This window comes from Leptonychotes weddellii, chromosome 5 (assembly GCF_054177405.1).
Source record: "Leptonychotes weddellii isolate Sample4059 chromosome 5, ASM5417740v2, whole genome shotgun sequence".
Classification (NCBI taxonomy): domain Eukaryota; kingdom Metazoa; phylum Chordata; class Mammalia; order Carnivora; family Phocidae; genus Leptonychotes; species Leptonychotes weddellii.
Genome location: NC_138373.1, coordinates 13,441,374 through 13,456,951, shown reverse-complemented (window position 1 = coordinate 13,456,951; position 15,578 = coordinate 13,441,374). Strand labels below are relative to the sequence as shown.

At 38.9% G+C, this 15,578-nt stretch overlaps 1 protein-coding gene across 3 annotated transcripts in view; it reads left to right on the top strand.

Annotated features, from left to right (window-relative positions):
* LOC102743782 (S-adenosyl-L-methionine-dependent tRNA 4-demethylwyosine synthase TYW1) overlaps window positions 1-15,578 on the top strand; it is a 193,645-nt gene that overhangs the window by 157,845 nt on the left and 20,222 nt on the right. For 2 of the 3 annotated variants that reach the window (XM_081819626.1, XM_081819625.1), the window contains 2 exons: window positions 5,207-5,317; window positions 13,346-13,513. In XM_081819626.1, coding sequence (XP_081675752.1) covers window positions 5,207-5,317; window positions 13,346-13,513 — 279 coding nt within the window. The remainder of the gene's footprint in view (window positions 1-5,206; window positions 5,318-13,345; window positions 13,514-15,578) is intronic. The other variant, XM_081819628.1, reaches the window with a different exon arrangement.

Here is a 15,578-nt window from a genome sequence, read left to right as displayed (position 1 = left end):
AGTTTTTAGTCCAGGTATTTTCAGTTCATGTATTGCTTCCCTCTAAGAACAGTGTAAGTTAAAACACAAATTTAAAATCTGTCACAAAGATCTGGTTTAAATTTTAGCAGTGAACAGATATCTAGGTGTCTTGCTAGAGACCAGCCACATTTGATGTGATATTACTTTCAAATATCTCCCCTGAGCCCCCTATATTACTGTGTTTGTGTGCACCACTGGGCAGGTCGGGGGTATCTTAGACTCTCAAATTTAACAGAAAATACATGAAATTATAACATGCCAACTTCTTGACATTTTTGACAAATCACATTGTGACATTTTACAAATAACACTGAACACTAAACAGCAAGTAGCTAAACTGTTTGCCTGAATTAAATACCTTCATGCTCATTTTTGTATTCTGTGGTGTCACACTATACCTGTCCCTACAGATAATACGCCACATTCAGAAAATTCTGCAGTAATAACCATTCCAGAGCCTATGCAAATTAAAAGTACTAAATCCCCAAACTGGAAAAAAAAACCAAGTTTAATTCAAATTAAATGAATACCATCCAGTTTACACTTTTTTCTTTTTTTAACAAAAAGAAGGATAAAATAACAGTGTTAAGTATTTCCTTTGCAAAGGAAATTCCAGCTTTCACCTTTCAAGCAACATCTGCACCCAGTTTTTGTTTTAATCTAATCTAACTAGTCTAACACCCTTTTGTTCTCCTAGAGCCTTAGGAACTGCTTTAACTAATTTTAAACAGACTTTAAATAAAGTCTCTGAAATGATTCCATTGAGCAAGCTCCCCACAGACACAGCAAAACCCAGAATGTGAAGTTGATAATTTGAAATAAACTAATCTAATCAAGTCCAATAATACTCCTTTTCCAGTAACCCCATAATGCTTTTCTTTGTCTACAGTGATTTGATTATAAATATGCTATAGATAAAAAGGTATGAAAATTAGTTATTTCTGCTGATCAAAAGATACGAAGAACGTGAAAAGGAAAGCCATAAAGTGTGTAGAAATATTTCTAAGACATTTATAATAGCCCTCTTATAGCCAGAATATAAAAAGAATTTGAAAAAAAAAAATCAATAGGAAAAAGACAGCCCGTTAGAGAAATATTTAAAAACACTAGAACAAGTACTTCACAAAAGCCAACATCCAAATGGCCAGAAACATAATCAACTTCTTTAGTAATCAGGCAAATACAAAATAAAACAATGCAAGGGTGGCAGAATTTGAAGACTAACACCACCAAGTGTTGTGAAGAAAAGCTGGAACTCCGAGACACGGCGGGTGAAAGTATGGTGGAATGACTTCGGGAGCTGGGCTGGCAGTATCTGCTAGCATTGCGTGAATACACATCCAGTGACCTGGCATTTCTGCTCTGAGGTGCATCCAAGAAAAATATGTGCTCTCGTGCATCCCAAGAGTTAAGTATAATAATGCTGATGGCAACGTTATTTTGTAAGAGATCCAAACTGGGAAAAAACAGGCAACTTTCACTAGTAGTATATTCGTATAATGGAGCACTGAATGGGAATGAAAATGTCTGTACAGCTAGGTCCAACAGTATGGATAATCTCACAAATGTCAAATTCCATGAAAGAAGCCAGACCTAAAAGAATATATGTCATAATAGCATTTCATACAGTTTCTTAGAACAGGCAGAATTAAACTCCAGTGTCATAAAAATGTAACAGCATTTTTTATGTAACAGCTAAAAAGTGGAAGTGATCCAAATGTCTATCAGTGGGGGAATGGTTGAATAAATTGTTGTATATTCCAATAATGGAATACTGGATGACAAAGAAAATGAGAAAATGTCAACATCCAGTGACATGGATGCATTTTATATAAATACGTTGAATGACAGAAGCAAGACACAAAAGAACAATGGTTCCATTTATGTAGCTTTCAAACAGGCAAAAATCTAAAACAGTAATGTGAACATCAGGATATTAGGTTTCTTTGGGACAAAGGGAACAGATGGCGGCTGAGCGATGGGTGTTTTCTTTATATTAACCCCTTTAGCTACACATACATGTTTTATATACATTTCTCTTTGTATGTTTCATTTCACAATTTTAAAAGGTTAGGGTTAGGGTTAGAGAGAGCCGTACTCTTTGGGTTCACATCCCAGCCTTGCTGCTTTCCAGCTGTGTAACTTTGGGAAATTCATTCAACCGCTCTAGGCCTCAATTTCATAACTGTAATGTGAAGATAATAATCAGACCTATTTTGTAAGATTTGTTGTAAAGATTGGACAAATATTGGAATCTTTGCTATGATATTAACCACTTAAAACCACAGCGTGTGGTAAGTGCTAAGTGATTGCTAACTCCTGCTATTGTTACCGTTGGTATCATGGCCAGTTTATTTGTTCAAAGGAATTTTAAACTCCCACTGGAGTTAACATTCTGCTTATAAATCTATCATGGCTCTCCATGTAGGTGAGGTTTTGTTTAGGTCTCAGAAAAGTTTCTTTTCTTTTCTTTTTTTTTTTTTTTGAAGTAAAAAAACTTTATTGCAGATGACATTTTGTATACAAAGTCCAGTAAAATAAACAATTAAAATTAAGTGAATTTATCAAGGCCACTGGATAGGTTAGTTTGTATTATGAAGTTTGTTCATTCTTTTGGGTATGATATATATCCATTATATGTTATATATAATAGTATACTATAATACATATAATATACTGTAATATATAAGATATGTGTATCATTTATACAGTTGGCCCTTGAACAATGTGGATATTAGGGGTATTGACGCCCTCCAGTAAAAAACGCACATATAACTTTTGACTCTCTAAGAAAGAAAAGTTTATTTTCTTGACTGTCCATGTTATTTCACAAACTAATTACTAGGTATTTTATAAATGTATTTTACAATTTAAGTAGAATTTGCCTTGCCTTGCATTTCATAGTGGTCATTGCTGGGATCTAGTAGCTAATACTGTTTAGGACCTACTGGTGTCAGTCTGGGTTCTAAGTTCTACATGGATTCATGCTTTTTATCCTGTGTAGGACCCCCATTTTACATAGGGTGGAACCTGAGAACACGGGCGCCTGGTGGTTCAGTTGTTAAGCATCTGCCTTCGGCTCAGGTCATGATCCCGGGGGTCCTGGGATCGAGCCCCCACGTCAGGCTCTCTGCTCAGCAGGAAGTCTGCTTCTCCCTCTCTCTCTGTGCTCTCTCTCAAGTAATTAAATAAAAATCTTAAAAAAAAAAAAAAGAAGAAACTGAGAACAGAGGGGTAAAGGTAGCTAAGTATGTGGTCTGGGATTCAGTCTGGCCCCAGCACCCATATTTACTCCACTAATCTATGCCAGGAAAGTTGTTCGTTTTTATACTTTTATTTAGTAACTGGCCACTTTTCCGTAGCATAATTTTTTTAGTTGACTTTCTTAGGTTTCCAAGAAGTCAGTTATATCATTTGCAAGTAATTATTTTTTGTATAGTATCCAATAATTCTTGTTCCCTTGCCTTACTGCTTTGATTTTAACTTTCAGGGGAAGTGTTGATAAAAACAACAGAATGGACATTCTTCTGTTAGTCTGACTAAATGGGAATGCCTGTATTTTTTAAATGACTGAGAATGAATTTGACTATTGACTGGAAAGTGTTTTCTTTATGTTAAGAACGTGTTTTAATTGTTTAGTTACCAGATGGTCTTTGATTGTTTATTCTACTTTGTTTTAAAATTAGGGATGGCTGTTAAGTTATATCAAATATCTTTGTGTATCTCTGAAGATGACCACGTGGATTTTTCTGTGTTGAACCATGTAATGAATCGTCTTTGCATTCCTAGAATTTTTTTTAAGATTTTATTTATTTATTTTAGAGAGAGACCATGAGCCCGGGGAGGGGCAGAGGGAGAGGGGGAGAGAGAATCTCAAGCAGACTCCTCGCTGAGCGCAGAGCCCGATGCGGGGCTCCATCCCACGACCCCAAGATCATGACCTAAGCTGAAATCAAGAGTCGGACGCTCAACTGACTAAGCCACATAGGCGCGCCCCACATTCCTAGAATTTTTAACATAGTGCTGAATTTTATCTGCTAAAATTTCTGTAAGATTTTTGTGTATATAAGTACAAATGAGAGTGGTCTGCAGTTCTCTGCCATTTTTGTTAGATGAATTCTAGTTATGTAAGAGGAATTTGGAAGATTTCTGTCTTTTCATGCATTATATACTGTATTTTAAAATAATTTTTGAGAAAATTTTATGGTATGGCTGCCTAATACTGTTCATTAGTTTTTTTCACTAAAGATCTCAAGTGTTTCTTCTTTTTCACTAATTATAGAAATCTTCAAACATAGATAAAAGTAGAGAGGTTGATGTCATTTTGTTCATTTCTCACCTCACTTTGTTTTTCTTTCAAGTATTTTGAACCTTGCTACTTAAAGCATGGATATTGCCCGAGAACTTGCTGCAGATGGATGTAATCATTCACACATAAGCACATACATCACATCACCTTTACCATACACTATTGGTTAGAGGCAAGTCATAGATCCTGCCCCCCACTCTTGCTTTAGGTTTTCAACTATTATTAGTAATGTTCTGAGATGTTGAAATAAGCCTTTGAACATTTAAAAATTTGTCTTGGGTCCTGGAAGGGAGTTACAAAGTCAAAGAGCATAAACTTTTTAAAGCCTTTGATGTCTGGTGTCTAATTGCTTTTCAGAAAACCAGTACCTCTTTTGGTTAAAGGGTAAACAGGTGACAACACTGACAGTTCATAAATGTGCCTTTTCTGCCAACAAGATCATTAAATGACGAGAGAGCAGGAAAGAGGACAAGAGTCATTAGAAATTCTTATCATAAACACTTGAGTGATTGGTACCTGAAAGCCTGAAGGTTATTTGAATTAATTTTCAACAGTCTTAAACTATTTGGTCAATTTGCTGTTCCTTACTAAATCTAATTCATTGTGTGGTTGTCAAGAAACATTTGGGTGCCTAGTCTAGTGTTAGAGATTATGAGTGAGAAAAGATAAATGCTAGCATCTGTGCCCCTAAAAGGCTTAGGGGAATCTTACTATATTGTGTACATTTTTTTCATCTTTCTACAAAATGTAACTTCGACTTACTAAAGTTCATACTGAATTTCACCTAAGCTGGGTTCTCATTGAAGAAATTTGAGAATCTTCCTAGGTGTGACTTCCACCAAGATAAAAACAAAGTTGGCTTTTCCTCTGTTTTAGCAACAGCGTACTGTGTACAGGCTGACTCTAGTGAAAGCATGGAATGTGGATGAACTCCAGGCCTATGCTGAGCTGGTGTCCCTGGGGAATCCCGACTTCATCGAAGTGAAGGTAAGCTCCTTCTGGCTAGTGTCATCATATTTCCCATGGTGCTTTGTTGGCCACGGTGAAGTTAGCATCTTTTAAAACTCTACGGGGGGATCCCAGATGTTTTATTTATTCATTCAGAAGTATTGATCAGGAACCTGGCACTGTTCTAGGCATTGGGGATAAAAACAGTAAAGACTAAGCTTTTGCTCTTATAAAGCTTATATTTATAGAGAGGTAGACAGTCAACACAAAATGAATAATCAAAAACTACATTGTAACAATATTTTGAGAAATAAAATAGTGTTATAGTGAGGAATTGGTTGGCTTTAAAATAAACTTTTATTGTGGAAAATTTCAAACATAAACAGAAGTAGAGATTGGTCTAATGACCCTCCATCCAATCATCGCCTGGCTTCAAAAGTTACCAACTCTGACCAGTCTTGTTTCTACTCTACCCCTACCCATTTTCTCTGCCTTACCCTATTATTTTGAAGCAAAGTCCCACATTATATGACTCATCCGTAACTGTTTCAGTATATGTCTCTAAAAGATATATCCTCACTTTAAACACTTATTCAGAATACTGTTCTAACAACTGTACGGTATTAACAATAGTCATTCAAGTATCGAAAATAGAAGGTTTTAAACTTGACCAATTATTTCTTCTTATTTAAACAGTCTTCGTGAATCTGGGTCCAAATAAGGGTCATTGACTGAAATTGGATTATTTCTCTCTTCAATTTCTTTTAGTTTGTTAGTTCCTCTTCAGTGTGTTCTCTCTCCTCGGTCCCACCTCCCACACCAATAATTTTTGTTGAAGAAAATGGATCATTTATCCTGGCTAGTTCCCTGTGTCTTTATTGTAGATTTTGCTGATTGCACGTTCCTGTGCCCCCTGTATTTCCTATAGATTGGAAGTAAGATCAAGAGAAGATTGATCAGATGTGTGTGTGTGTGTGCGTGTGTGTGTGTTTGCATTTCAAGATTGGTTGGTGGTATTGTATACTTACAGCAGGAGGCAGTCGTGTCTGGTTGTCTCTGGCCTGTTTTTGCCAGTGTTTCTTTGGGATGGATTCCTGTAAATGGATTGATGTGCCAAAGGGCAGATATTGTTTTGGTAGATATTGTGATGGGCTGTTTCAGATTTCATAAGGAGGGCTTTCCTGAGGAGATGACTTTTTTACAATTGATTCCTAAATAGTAGGAAGCAATGCGGTCCACAGAGGCTTGGGGTCAGAGCACTCTGTGCTGTTGGCACAGGGAGCATTGAGAGGTCTCATGTGATCTCAGTGGGACAGCTGGAGTTGGCAGAGACACAAGGTGAATCACAGAGGTGGAATGGGGCCAAATTCTGTTAGAACTTTCAAGCAAGAAAAGAATTGGGTTTTATACTAAGTTTAATGGTAAACTTTTTGAATAGTAGGTGTGCTGGGCAAAGGTTTTAAGCTGGCGTGTGATGTGATCTGATTTGTGATTTTAGAAGATCACCTTGCTGCTGTCATGAGTGGGTTACAGAGATTCAGAGTAGGAGTAGGTAGACCAGTTATAAAGCAAGAGATGTGGTGGCTTGGGGAAGGTCATTGGCGATATAGTTGGAGAGGAGTGGGTGCACTGGGGATAAATTTTGGAAGTGGAACCGACAGACCTTGTTGCCAGTTGAGATGCAGGGAGTGAAAGAACAAACAGAATCAAGAATAGCGCCTGGGGGCGCCTGGGTGGCTCAGTCGTTAAGCGTCTGCCTTCGGCTCAGGTCGTGATCCCAGGGTCCTGGGATCGAGTCCCACATCGGGCTCCCTGCTCGGCAAGAAGCCTGCTTCTCCCTCTCCCATTCCCCCTGCTTGTGTTCCTGCTCTCGCTATTTCTCTCTCTGTCAAATAAATAAATAAAATCTTTAAAAAAAAAAAAAAAAGAATAGCACCTGGGTTTTTGGCTGAAGTGATCGTGTGGATGTGGAACAATTTACTGAGGCGGTAAAGACCAGTGGAGGAGGGCGGCAAGTCTGGGGGTCATTTCACGAGTTCTGTGTTGGCCTCAATCATTTGAGAGATCTTTTCAGTGTACAGGTCCAGGTCCAAATAGGCCATAGTTTATATAAGCCTGGAGTTCTGGGGATAAGACAGGGCTGGCCGTAATAATTTGGAAGTCATCAGCATGCCATGGTGGTTAAAGCTGTGGAGTGTTACGAGGCAGATGGTTTTTTTGGACAACTAAGAATCCACACAATGAGAGAAAGTGACTGGAAAATTCGCCCGGTCTCTGAAAGCTCCACTCTTCAGTGTATGTGTATGAAGCGGTTGTACTCCGTGTCATTTCAGGGGATATTCAGTTTCACAGCTGTCTTTTAGTAAGTCCCGCTTTCTGTGGTACTGTACTCTGGAGGGCCAGGGAGGTGGGAAGAGATGAAATGTTGCTGTCTGAGTGTGCAGCATTCCATCTCTAGTCAGGTCAAAGATACTCTTTTCTTTTGAAACTGCTCTTAATTTTAAAAAGGCTACTCTTGGCAAGAGCTCTAATGATGCAAAGATGCAAACTGCATCTGCAGTGTGTGTGTCAGCTTAAGAAAACCTTGCCAGCGTCAGGGATTAATGGTGTTTTGATGTGTGATTTAGCTATTAAAGAATGCTGCCTCCAACAATGTTGCAGTAAAACTTCTATTATAAAGCAAATTGGCTGGATCACACGGTCACCTTTTTTCTCCCTCCCTCCTTTCCTTCCTTCCTTGTTTACAGAAAAGAATCACCCAGTATTATTTTTAAAAGAAAGATGACTACTTTGTAAACAGTGTAATTCTCTGATGGGTATTTTTTAGTTTGACAGACTACTAACGTAACTTCTGTCTACAGCTGAGGTGTTGTAATAACATAGCCTCTTTCAAACTAGAGTTCCATTTTACTATTTTACCCTTGCATCCAACAGATATTGTTCAGCTCTCTCCATGTGCCAGGCCTCATCAAAGCACCAGAGATACAACGTTTGATAGGGATATGTTGTTTGGGAAATGGATGGTCTTACTAAACAAGGCAAAGTCTACAGAAGTAAAGTGAGTCACTTGGAGAGATCTTATTTAAAAATTTTTAGAGAAATACATAATCTAATCTCAATTTTAATTTCTTACGTGAATGGTAAAATATAACCTAACACATAACAGTTGTATCAGGGGAAAGCGTGGTGGCGATCAGCTCGTCTCTTGTAGAAGGCCTGAGGGAGAAACGGCCTGCCTTATCCGTACCTGAGCCGTTGAGGACTGGATCACATGCTTTGTTAAATTCAGCCCTGATTTGTCCTGCAGGTTAATGAAGTATCTTCCTTTTAAGCTGAAGTAGCAAAAGGGATGTTTGCCGAATATAGTATACTTAGGAAGCAGAACAAGTTCTAGAATATTTATTGATTATATTTTTAACCATATACATTTGGATATATTGATATAAGAAAAGTATGGAAGGATATAAGACTGTTCACAGTGTTGTATGTAGAAGAAGGACAGGGAGAGGCTTAGGAATTTTATTTTTCACATTTCCGTGCTCTGCGAATTATTACAGTGAGCGTCCATTACTTTTGTAATCCCAGTGTTTGAAATGAAATCAGTCAAGGAGAAGGCAGGCTTTCCTGTTGAATAGAGTTAAACTGCTTAAGGTCTGAAAAAGCATTTTCATTATTGTTGTTGTCTTATTAATTAAAGTGAAAAATTTTCTGAAATAGAGGAGTTTTAAAAATAGTAATAACAAGCCCTCTCTGAAAAACATTTGATGAGAGCTAGCAATATGGTAGGCTAAGTAACCTCAGATTCCTCCAAAAACAAACATTTAGAAGTAACTGTGTTAAAATAAACATACTTTTGAAAGCATAGCCATTTGTCAGGTCTGTAAGGGAGTTCCTTCGGGGCTTGAAAAAGAGAGACCACCCTGGTGGTACTTCGTAGCTCTGGTAGAGATAGGGCTTGGGTTTAAAGCACCAAACACTAGGCCCTTTCACTTCCAGTGAAAGCACAAATTAGGGTAAAATTTACCCACTGACATAGAATGGTACTTGGAAGCTTGTCCTTCACCTGTGCTCTTGATTAAAAAAAGAAGTCTCCCAGGGTCTGACCCTCACTAGGGCGTGGCATTAAAATTTTAGTACCTCAGGGTCACGTAAATGCCCTGAAGATGTGAGATTGATAATACAAATTGACAGTAGGCTAGTGATAGGCCTGGGGCTCCCTGCAGAAGCAAACACATTACTTGTTCATGTCTCTTGTCTTTTCCAGGTGTGTGTGAGTGTGCGTGCACGCACAAGGGTCTCTCCTAGTCTGCACACACTGGAGTCTTGCGGGGAATGGGGAGGAGCACAGCTTTGATACATTCCTAAAAAGTACTGATGTAGCCTGGGCCAGGTTACTGATCCTCTTTGAGCCTAAATTTCCTCAATATTAAAATTAGAATAATAGTATCACTGTAATAGGTTTGTTTTGAGAATGCAGTGGGATAATATATGCCTGGATTCAGTAAATATTTAGATCACTTTTCGTTAAGCACATTTATTTAAACTAAATCAATAGAAGCTATTTCTTTATTATATTGGTTCCCTCTTTTCTTTCACTGCTAGTCTTATAAAACATTTTTCTGTTTTATTCCCTGTAAATGAACATGCATTTTAGCTTCATTAGACTTAAAGAGGCCTTTATTTGCTAGCCCAAGAATCTTAGTGATCATTATTTGCTTGCTTGTTTGTGAAAATGTGTTTCATGTTATAAACATCTGCCGTATTGAGAAACTTTCATAACATAATTTCACAACACAATCCAAATGTCTTTATATTCTCTCCCTTGCATTGCACCTTGAGAATAGTAAGTGCTCGGTAATAATTTGTTGTCAGATGATTTAAACCTCCTTTACGATTTTGGCACCGTAACTGTCTACAGAGCTCATTCCTTGCAGAGTGCATTTTGTAAAACAAATGTCTTAGCCTGACCTCGCTCCCTTTCTTTGCACAAAGGTAAAGAATATTACCAGTTATTCACATAGCGGTCCCCAGCTTGCTTCATAACTGATCATTAAAGAGCAGAAAAATCCTGAATAATGTGAATGAAATTTTATGTTAGATCACAAGAGGGTTCTGGAGTTTAATGACATATAGAAGAATATATGACTTGATCTTTAGGTCATTCAGCATAGATTGGTTGGGGATACAGAGAAAAACACGGGCAGCCCTTCCCTCTGTAAGCTCAGAATTTAGACAGAATTATACCAGTTATCTGGTAAAAGCTATGTACAGGATATGATGAGATGGGATCAGATGGAGGAGGGGTTCCTGAACAGAGATCAAAGACATGGTGGAAAATTTAGCCAGGTAAAAACTGGATGCTGAATGGGGCAGTTCCGTAGGAAAGCCTCGTGCCATGCTGAGAAGCTTGGGCTGTTTTTTTTTGTGGGAAGAGCTATTCAAACATTTTTAGGATAGGGTGTCATGTTTTGGGTATATTGTGCAAAAAGTCATGAAGACAACATTTCTCATCAGACTATAGGAGACAAAAACAATATCAGGGGTCTTTTGACACCCAGTCAGTTTAATTAAAATATCAAATAGTCAGACTGACAAAATACTGCTCTTCCTACAGACCTTCAATCCCCAGGCAAACTGTCCAAGCAGCCAGTGAAAGACCTTATGGCCTTCATGTCCTAGAACAGAGCGATCCATCTGAAAAGCACCAATGTCATGGTGTGGGTTATGCTTTTCACTGCAAACCCAGAGATGCATAAGTTGTCCTGTTCTTCAGGAACTTTCTTTGGGTCTGCTTGTCACTCCTTAATCTATAGATTCTGAAGTGAGTGCTTTTCAGTTGCCACATTGTACCCATCTGTTTTCTTGAGTTCATTCTTTTTTCAAAATCGTGAGGGGAAAAGTTGGTGCTGGTGATAGAGGGGGTGGGGGCAGGGTAGTGGTAGGATGAGAAGGTAGCAGACCACTGTGATACAGAAAATGAAGCCTTTTTAGACAATTTAGGTAGCGAGATCAGGAATAAAATCAGGGCAAGTCATCGGTTAGGATGTGTAGGAGTGTAGGATGGAGTGAAGTAGCCAGAGAAGAGAAGGGAGCACCAGAGGAGGGGGCATTAGGAGCCTGACTGAGGGAGGGCTCGGGCTTCCCAAAGGTGACTCTCCATAGACTAATTCACTGACACCGATTTCTGCCCAGAGCACTTCTGTCACAGAGAACACTGGGGCTCTGTGGTTGGCCCAGAAAGTTGCTCGCACTGCCTACCCCAGAGGATTTGGTCTGGCTGAAATGAGAACTTTTATGTAAAAGAATTTGGCTAAGTATGAAGCATTATGTGAACGAATGGGAAAGTGTCACATGAAGGCATAATAATACAGCTGTGGCATTCATTCTCTCATTGCCTTTCCAAAGCAAGTCTGTGCTTAATGTCTCATGATTTATTATTGCTAAGTAGGAAATATTAAAATATTTTCCAAAGCCCTTGTTGTAAATGTAAGTTCTCATCTCAAACCTCTGTTTCAAGGAACTTTTTAAATATGAACAGTAAATTCCTTTGTATTAGCTACTGTGTACATGCTTGTTCATATAATTCACATATCATAAACAGCATTTAAATTGAAATAAAGTTCATTTTTATGACTAATTTGACCTACCAATAAATCATTTTTGTGTTTTGTATACATTTGGGGAAATTTAGCACAATTTTGCAGCCATACCTAAAGATTTTTAAAACTCTTATATTATTTGCTTTTTTAAATTCACCTAAATCTCAAGCTCAGTTTAATGAATTCTGTAAATCATCGGGCTGATAGGGAAGATGCTCTTGTTTATTACAACTAAGCTGGGTCGCTTCTAGTTTATGTTCAGCAGAGGTCATCTTGGTTTAGCATACCAGTAATCTTTTTGAACAGCCATCTGGAGTCAAGCATTTTGCAGAGCTCATCTCAGTCTTCAGCCAACTCCTAGCTCCACCATCTGCAGGGTCATGGTCACTCTACAGTGCTCATCTGTGGGTTTTTTCATAAAGTGGCACCATACCCCCTCCAATCTGTGTGTGTGTGTGTGTGTGCGTGTACGTGCGCGCGCATATGCGTCCACATCCATGTGTGTGTGAAAGAGAGTGTGAGTGGATGTCTTTTTATTTCAGTTATTCCCTCCTTAGTAGTAGCATATCTAGAATATTCAAAACACTTGTCAAGAAAGTTTGATCCTGGAGTATTTAAAGAGCCTACAAAGTTAAGATATTCCTTATTATTGGTAAATGCATCATTATGTAACTTACCAAAGAGAGAACTTAATTATGAAACTTTGGGGTCCTATATGCCTGGGCCGTCAGGGAGAGTTCAAAAGACTTAAAAGCTTCAGGAATTTCTGGAGAGGTGAGACACATGCTTATACATGTAAGTGTGTGAAAGGGATGTATTTATAGCCACAAATGTATTTCCTGTTTGGCGTGAATCTGTGTTTATATGTATCCATTTACAAAATGCATTACCAAGTGATCTCCTTAAAGAATAATTTCAAAGGGATCCCTAGCTGGCCCTTTACAGGAAAACCTTACCAATCTTACCAAACCTCAGCTGCACTGGAAAATGGGAGCTCATTTATTTTCCCAGTGAGTAAGTTGTTCACTGAATTTTTGTGGGTGTCAACCATGCCTCCATTAGTGGTCCAGGAGATTATAATTCCTTGAGAATTAATCTATTATAGTGCACAAAGGAATCTGAATGAAAAGATACATTATTGGTTCAAATACAGTGCTCTGCCCTAGCATAGATTGTGACCGCATGAGCATGAAGCAAGGGTACCTGAGCACTGCAGTCGCAGGGTGGGGAGGGCACTGGCCTGGGAGCTCCTGCCTACTTGTGTGAGCTCCTAAGCAGATTTTATCATCTCTAATGCACTATTACTTTCTTCATCTTTGCATTGGATTGGACTGGACTGGATTGGATTGGATTGGGTGGGTTGGGGTTGGGTAGATTATCTCTAGAAGCCTTTCTGGCTTTGACACTCTTGTTCGATGACATTTAAATAGGTCTGTAATTATCTGTAACTGTTGTAATGCTTCCCCAGGGTGTCACCTACTGTGGGGAGAGTTCAGCAAGCAGTCTCACCATGGCCAATGTGCCCTGGCACGAGGAGGTGATACACTTTGTCTGTGACTTGGTGGATCTGATCCCCGACTATGAAATTGCTTGTGAACATGAACATTCCAACTGCCTCCTGATAGCTCACAAAAGGGTAAGAAGAGCTCAACTATGCATTCTTCTATCTTTTCCTTCTCCTCTTTAGTTTCTCCTCCCTTTATTATGAGTGGGTATCTGCTTGTTTGCTACCTTTCCTGAAACAGACTTAAGGAAGCCCTCAGTGGGTGTGTGGGTAATGATGTGCAGAACAAAGGCCAAAGAAATATAGAAAAAAAATTAAACTTCCTTACAACTTACAGCCCATTGACAAGTACTTGGGACAGACAGGGTGACCTTCCTCCAGGAACTCAGCTGCCTCAATGTTAATACTTTGCTAAAGGCAAAAGGCAGCCTTAGTTTGACATTAGCCCGACCGCCAGGATCCTGTAAGTCTTCTTTAACGTCGAAAATCCTGGGGCGCCTGGGTGGCTCAGTCGTTAGGTGTCTACCTTTGGCTCAGGTCGTGATCCCAGGGTCCTGGGATTGAGCCCCACGTCGGGCTCCCTGCTCAGTGGGAAGCCTGCCTCTTCCTTTCCCACTCCCCCTGCTCGTGTTCCCTCTCTCACTGTCAAGTAAATAAAATCTTTTTTAAAAACAAAAAACATCAAAAATCCCTTTGGAAACTTCCTTTTTCTCTACCCCTCCACCCCAAGATATAAGTTAGTGATCATCCTCCAAACATATGGCTCCCTGATATACAGCTGAAGGGTCTCATGACTGGGGTCTTACTAGACAGTAGTAAATGACATTATCCTAACAACAGCTAGCCCCTCAAGGTCCTGGAAACCTTGCTTCCAAGTTCCTTAGAGACTTATGCTGTCCCTAACCTCCTCCCAACTTGAAAATATATAGTCAGTCACTCCTCACAACCCCAGTGTAGCTCTTTCTGCCCACAGGTCCTGCCCCTGTGCTTTAATAAAACCACCCTTTTTGCATCGAAGATACCTTGAGAATCGTTTCTTGCTCTTGGCTCCTGGACCCCAGCATTTCACATCAGATAGGATGACTGTTGTTGAGACTAGATGAAAGCACAGTGAGGTTTGTTAGACTACTCTGCCTGGTTTTCTGTTCAAGTTCTCCATTAACAAATACTTTTTTTTAAAAAAGTAAACATGGATGAACCCTGAAAACATTATTCTAGGTGAAAAAAAAAACAGACAGAAAAGGGCACATATTGTATGATTCCGTTTACATGAGATGTCCAGACCAGGTAAATCTGTAGAGACAGAAGGTAGATTGGTGGATGCCAGAGACTGGAGAAGAGCAGTCTGGGAAGTGACCACTAACAGGCACAGGTTTTCTTTGGGGGTGATGGAAATATTCTAGAAATATTGAGTGGTGCCGGTTGTCCATTTCTGTGACTATACCAAAAATCACTGAATTGTACACTTTAAAAGGCTGAATTTTATGGCATGTGAATTATATCACAATAAAGATAAATTAATACCAAAAAGATAATAAAGGTCAAGATTGGAGTACCTCTTCTTATAGAAGTGCTTTTTATGCAAGTAAAGTCAGGCTTAATTTGAACATGAAAGAACATTTTATCCTCCCCAAAAACCTTAAATGGCTTCCTGAACAGCTTCTCAGGTTAACGACATTTAATAATACGAGATTTGCTCAGTTAAAATTTCACATCCTCTGGTCTCAACAAACACCCGGTTAAAAGGCTCTCGTGCTTTGGTTGCAGTGAGATTGTGTGTAGGTGACCTGTGGTCTGTCAGACTTAAATATTTAGACAGAAGAATATGTTCTGGGACATCAAGGGACATCAAGGAACAGAAACAAAGACCACCTGGTATTTGAAATGTTAATTAAAGTAGCTACAAAGCTAATTAACTTACGAAGCAAATCTTAAAAATTAAAACCAAAAAACCTGAATTTTATTTTCTAGTTTTTCATTCACTGTTATCTTAGGTAAGGTAGTGCCTTTAAAAAAACATTATTTGATTGAAGAGGCAGTGCTCTGAAAATAATCCTGACCAGGGTGGTAAAATTCTCTCCTCCTTCATTGAGACTGTTCTTCACATCGTAGCCAAAGAAATCTGTATAGAATATTGATCTCTGCTGCTCAGATGCTTCAGTGACCTACCTTTGCTTTTTTTTTTTTTTTTATTCTT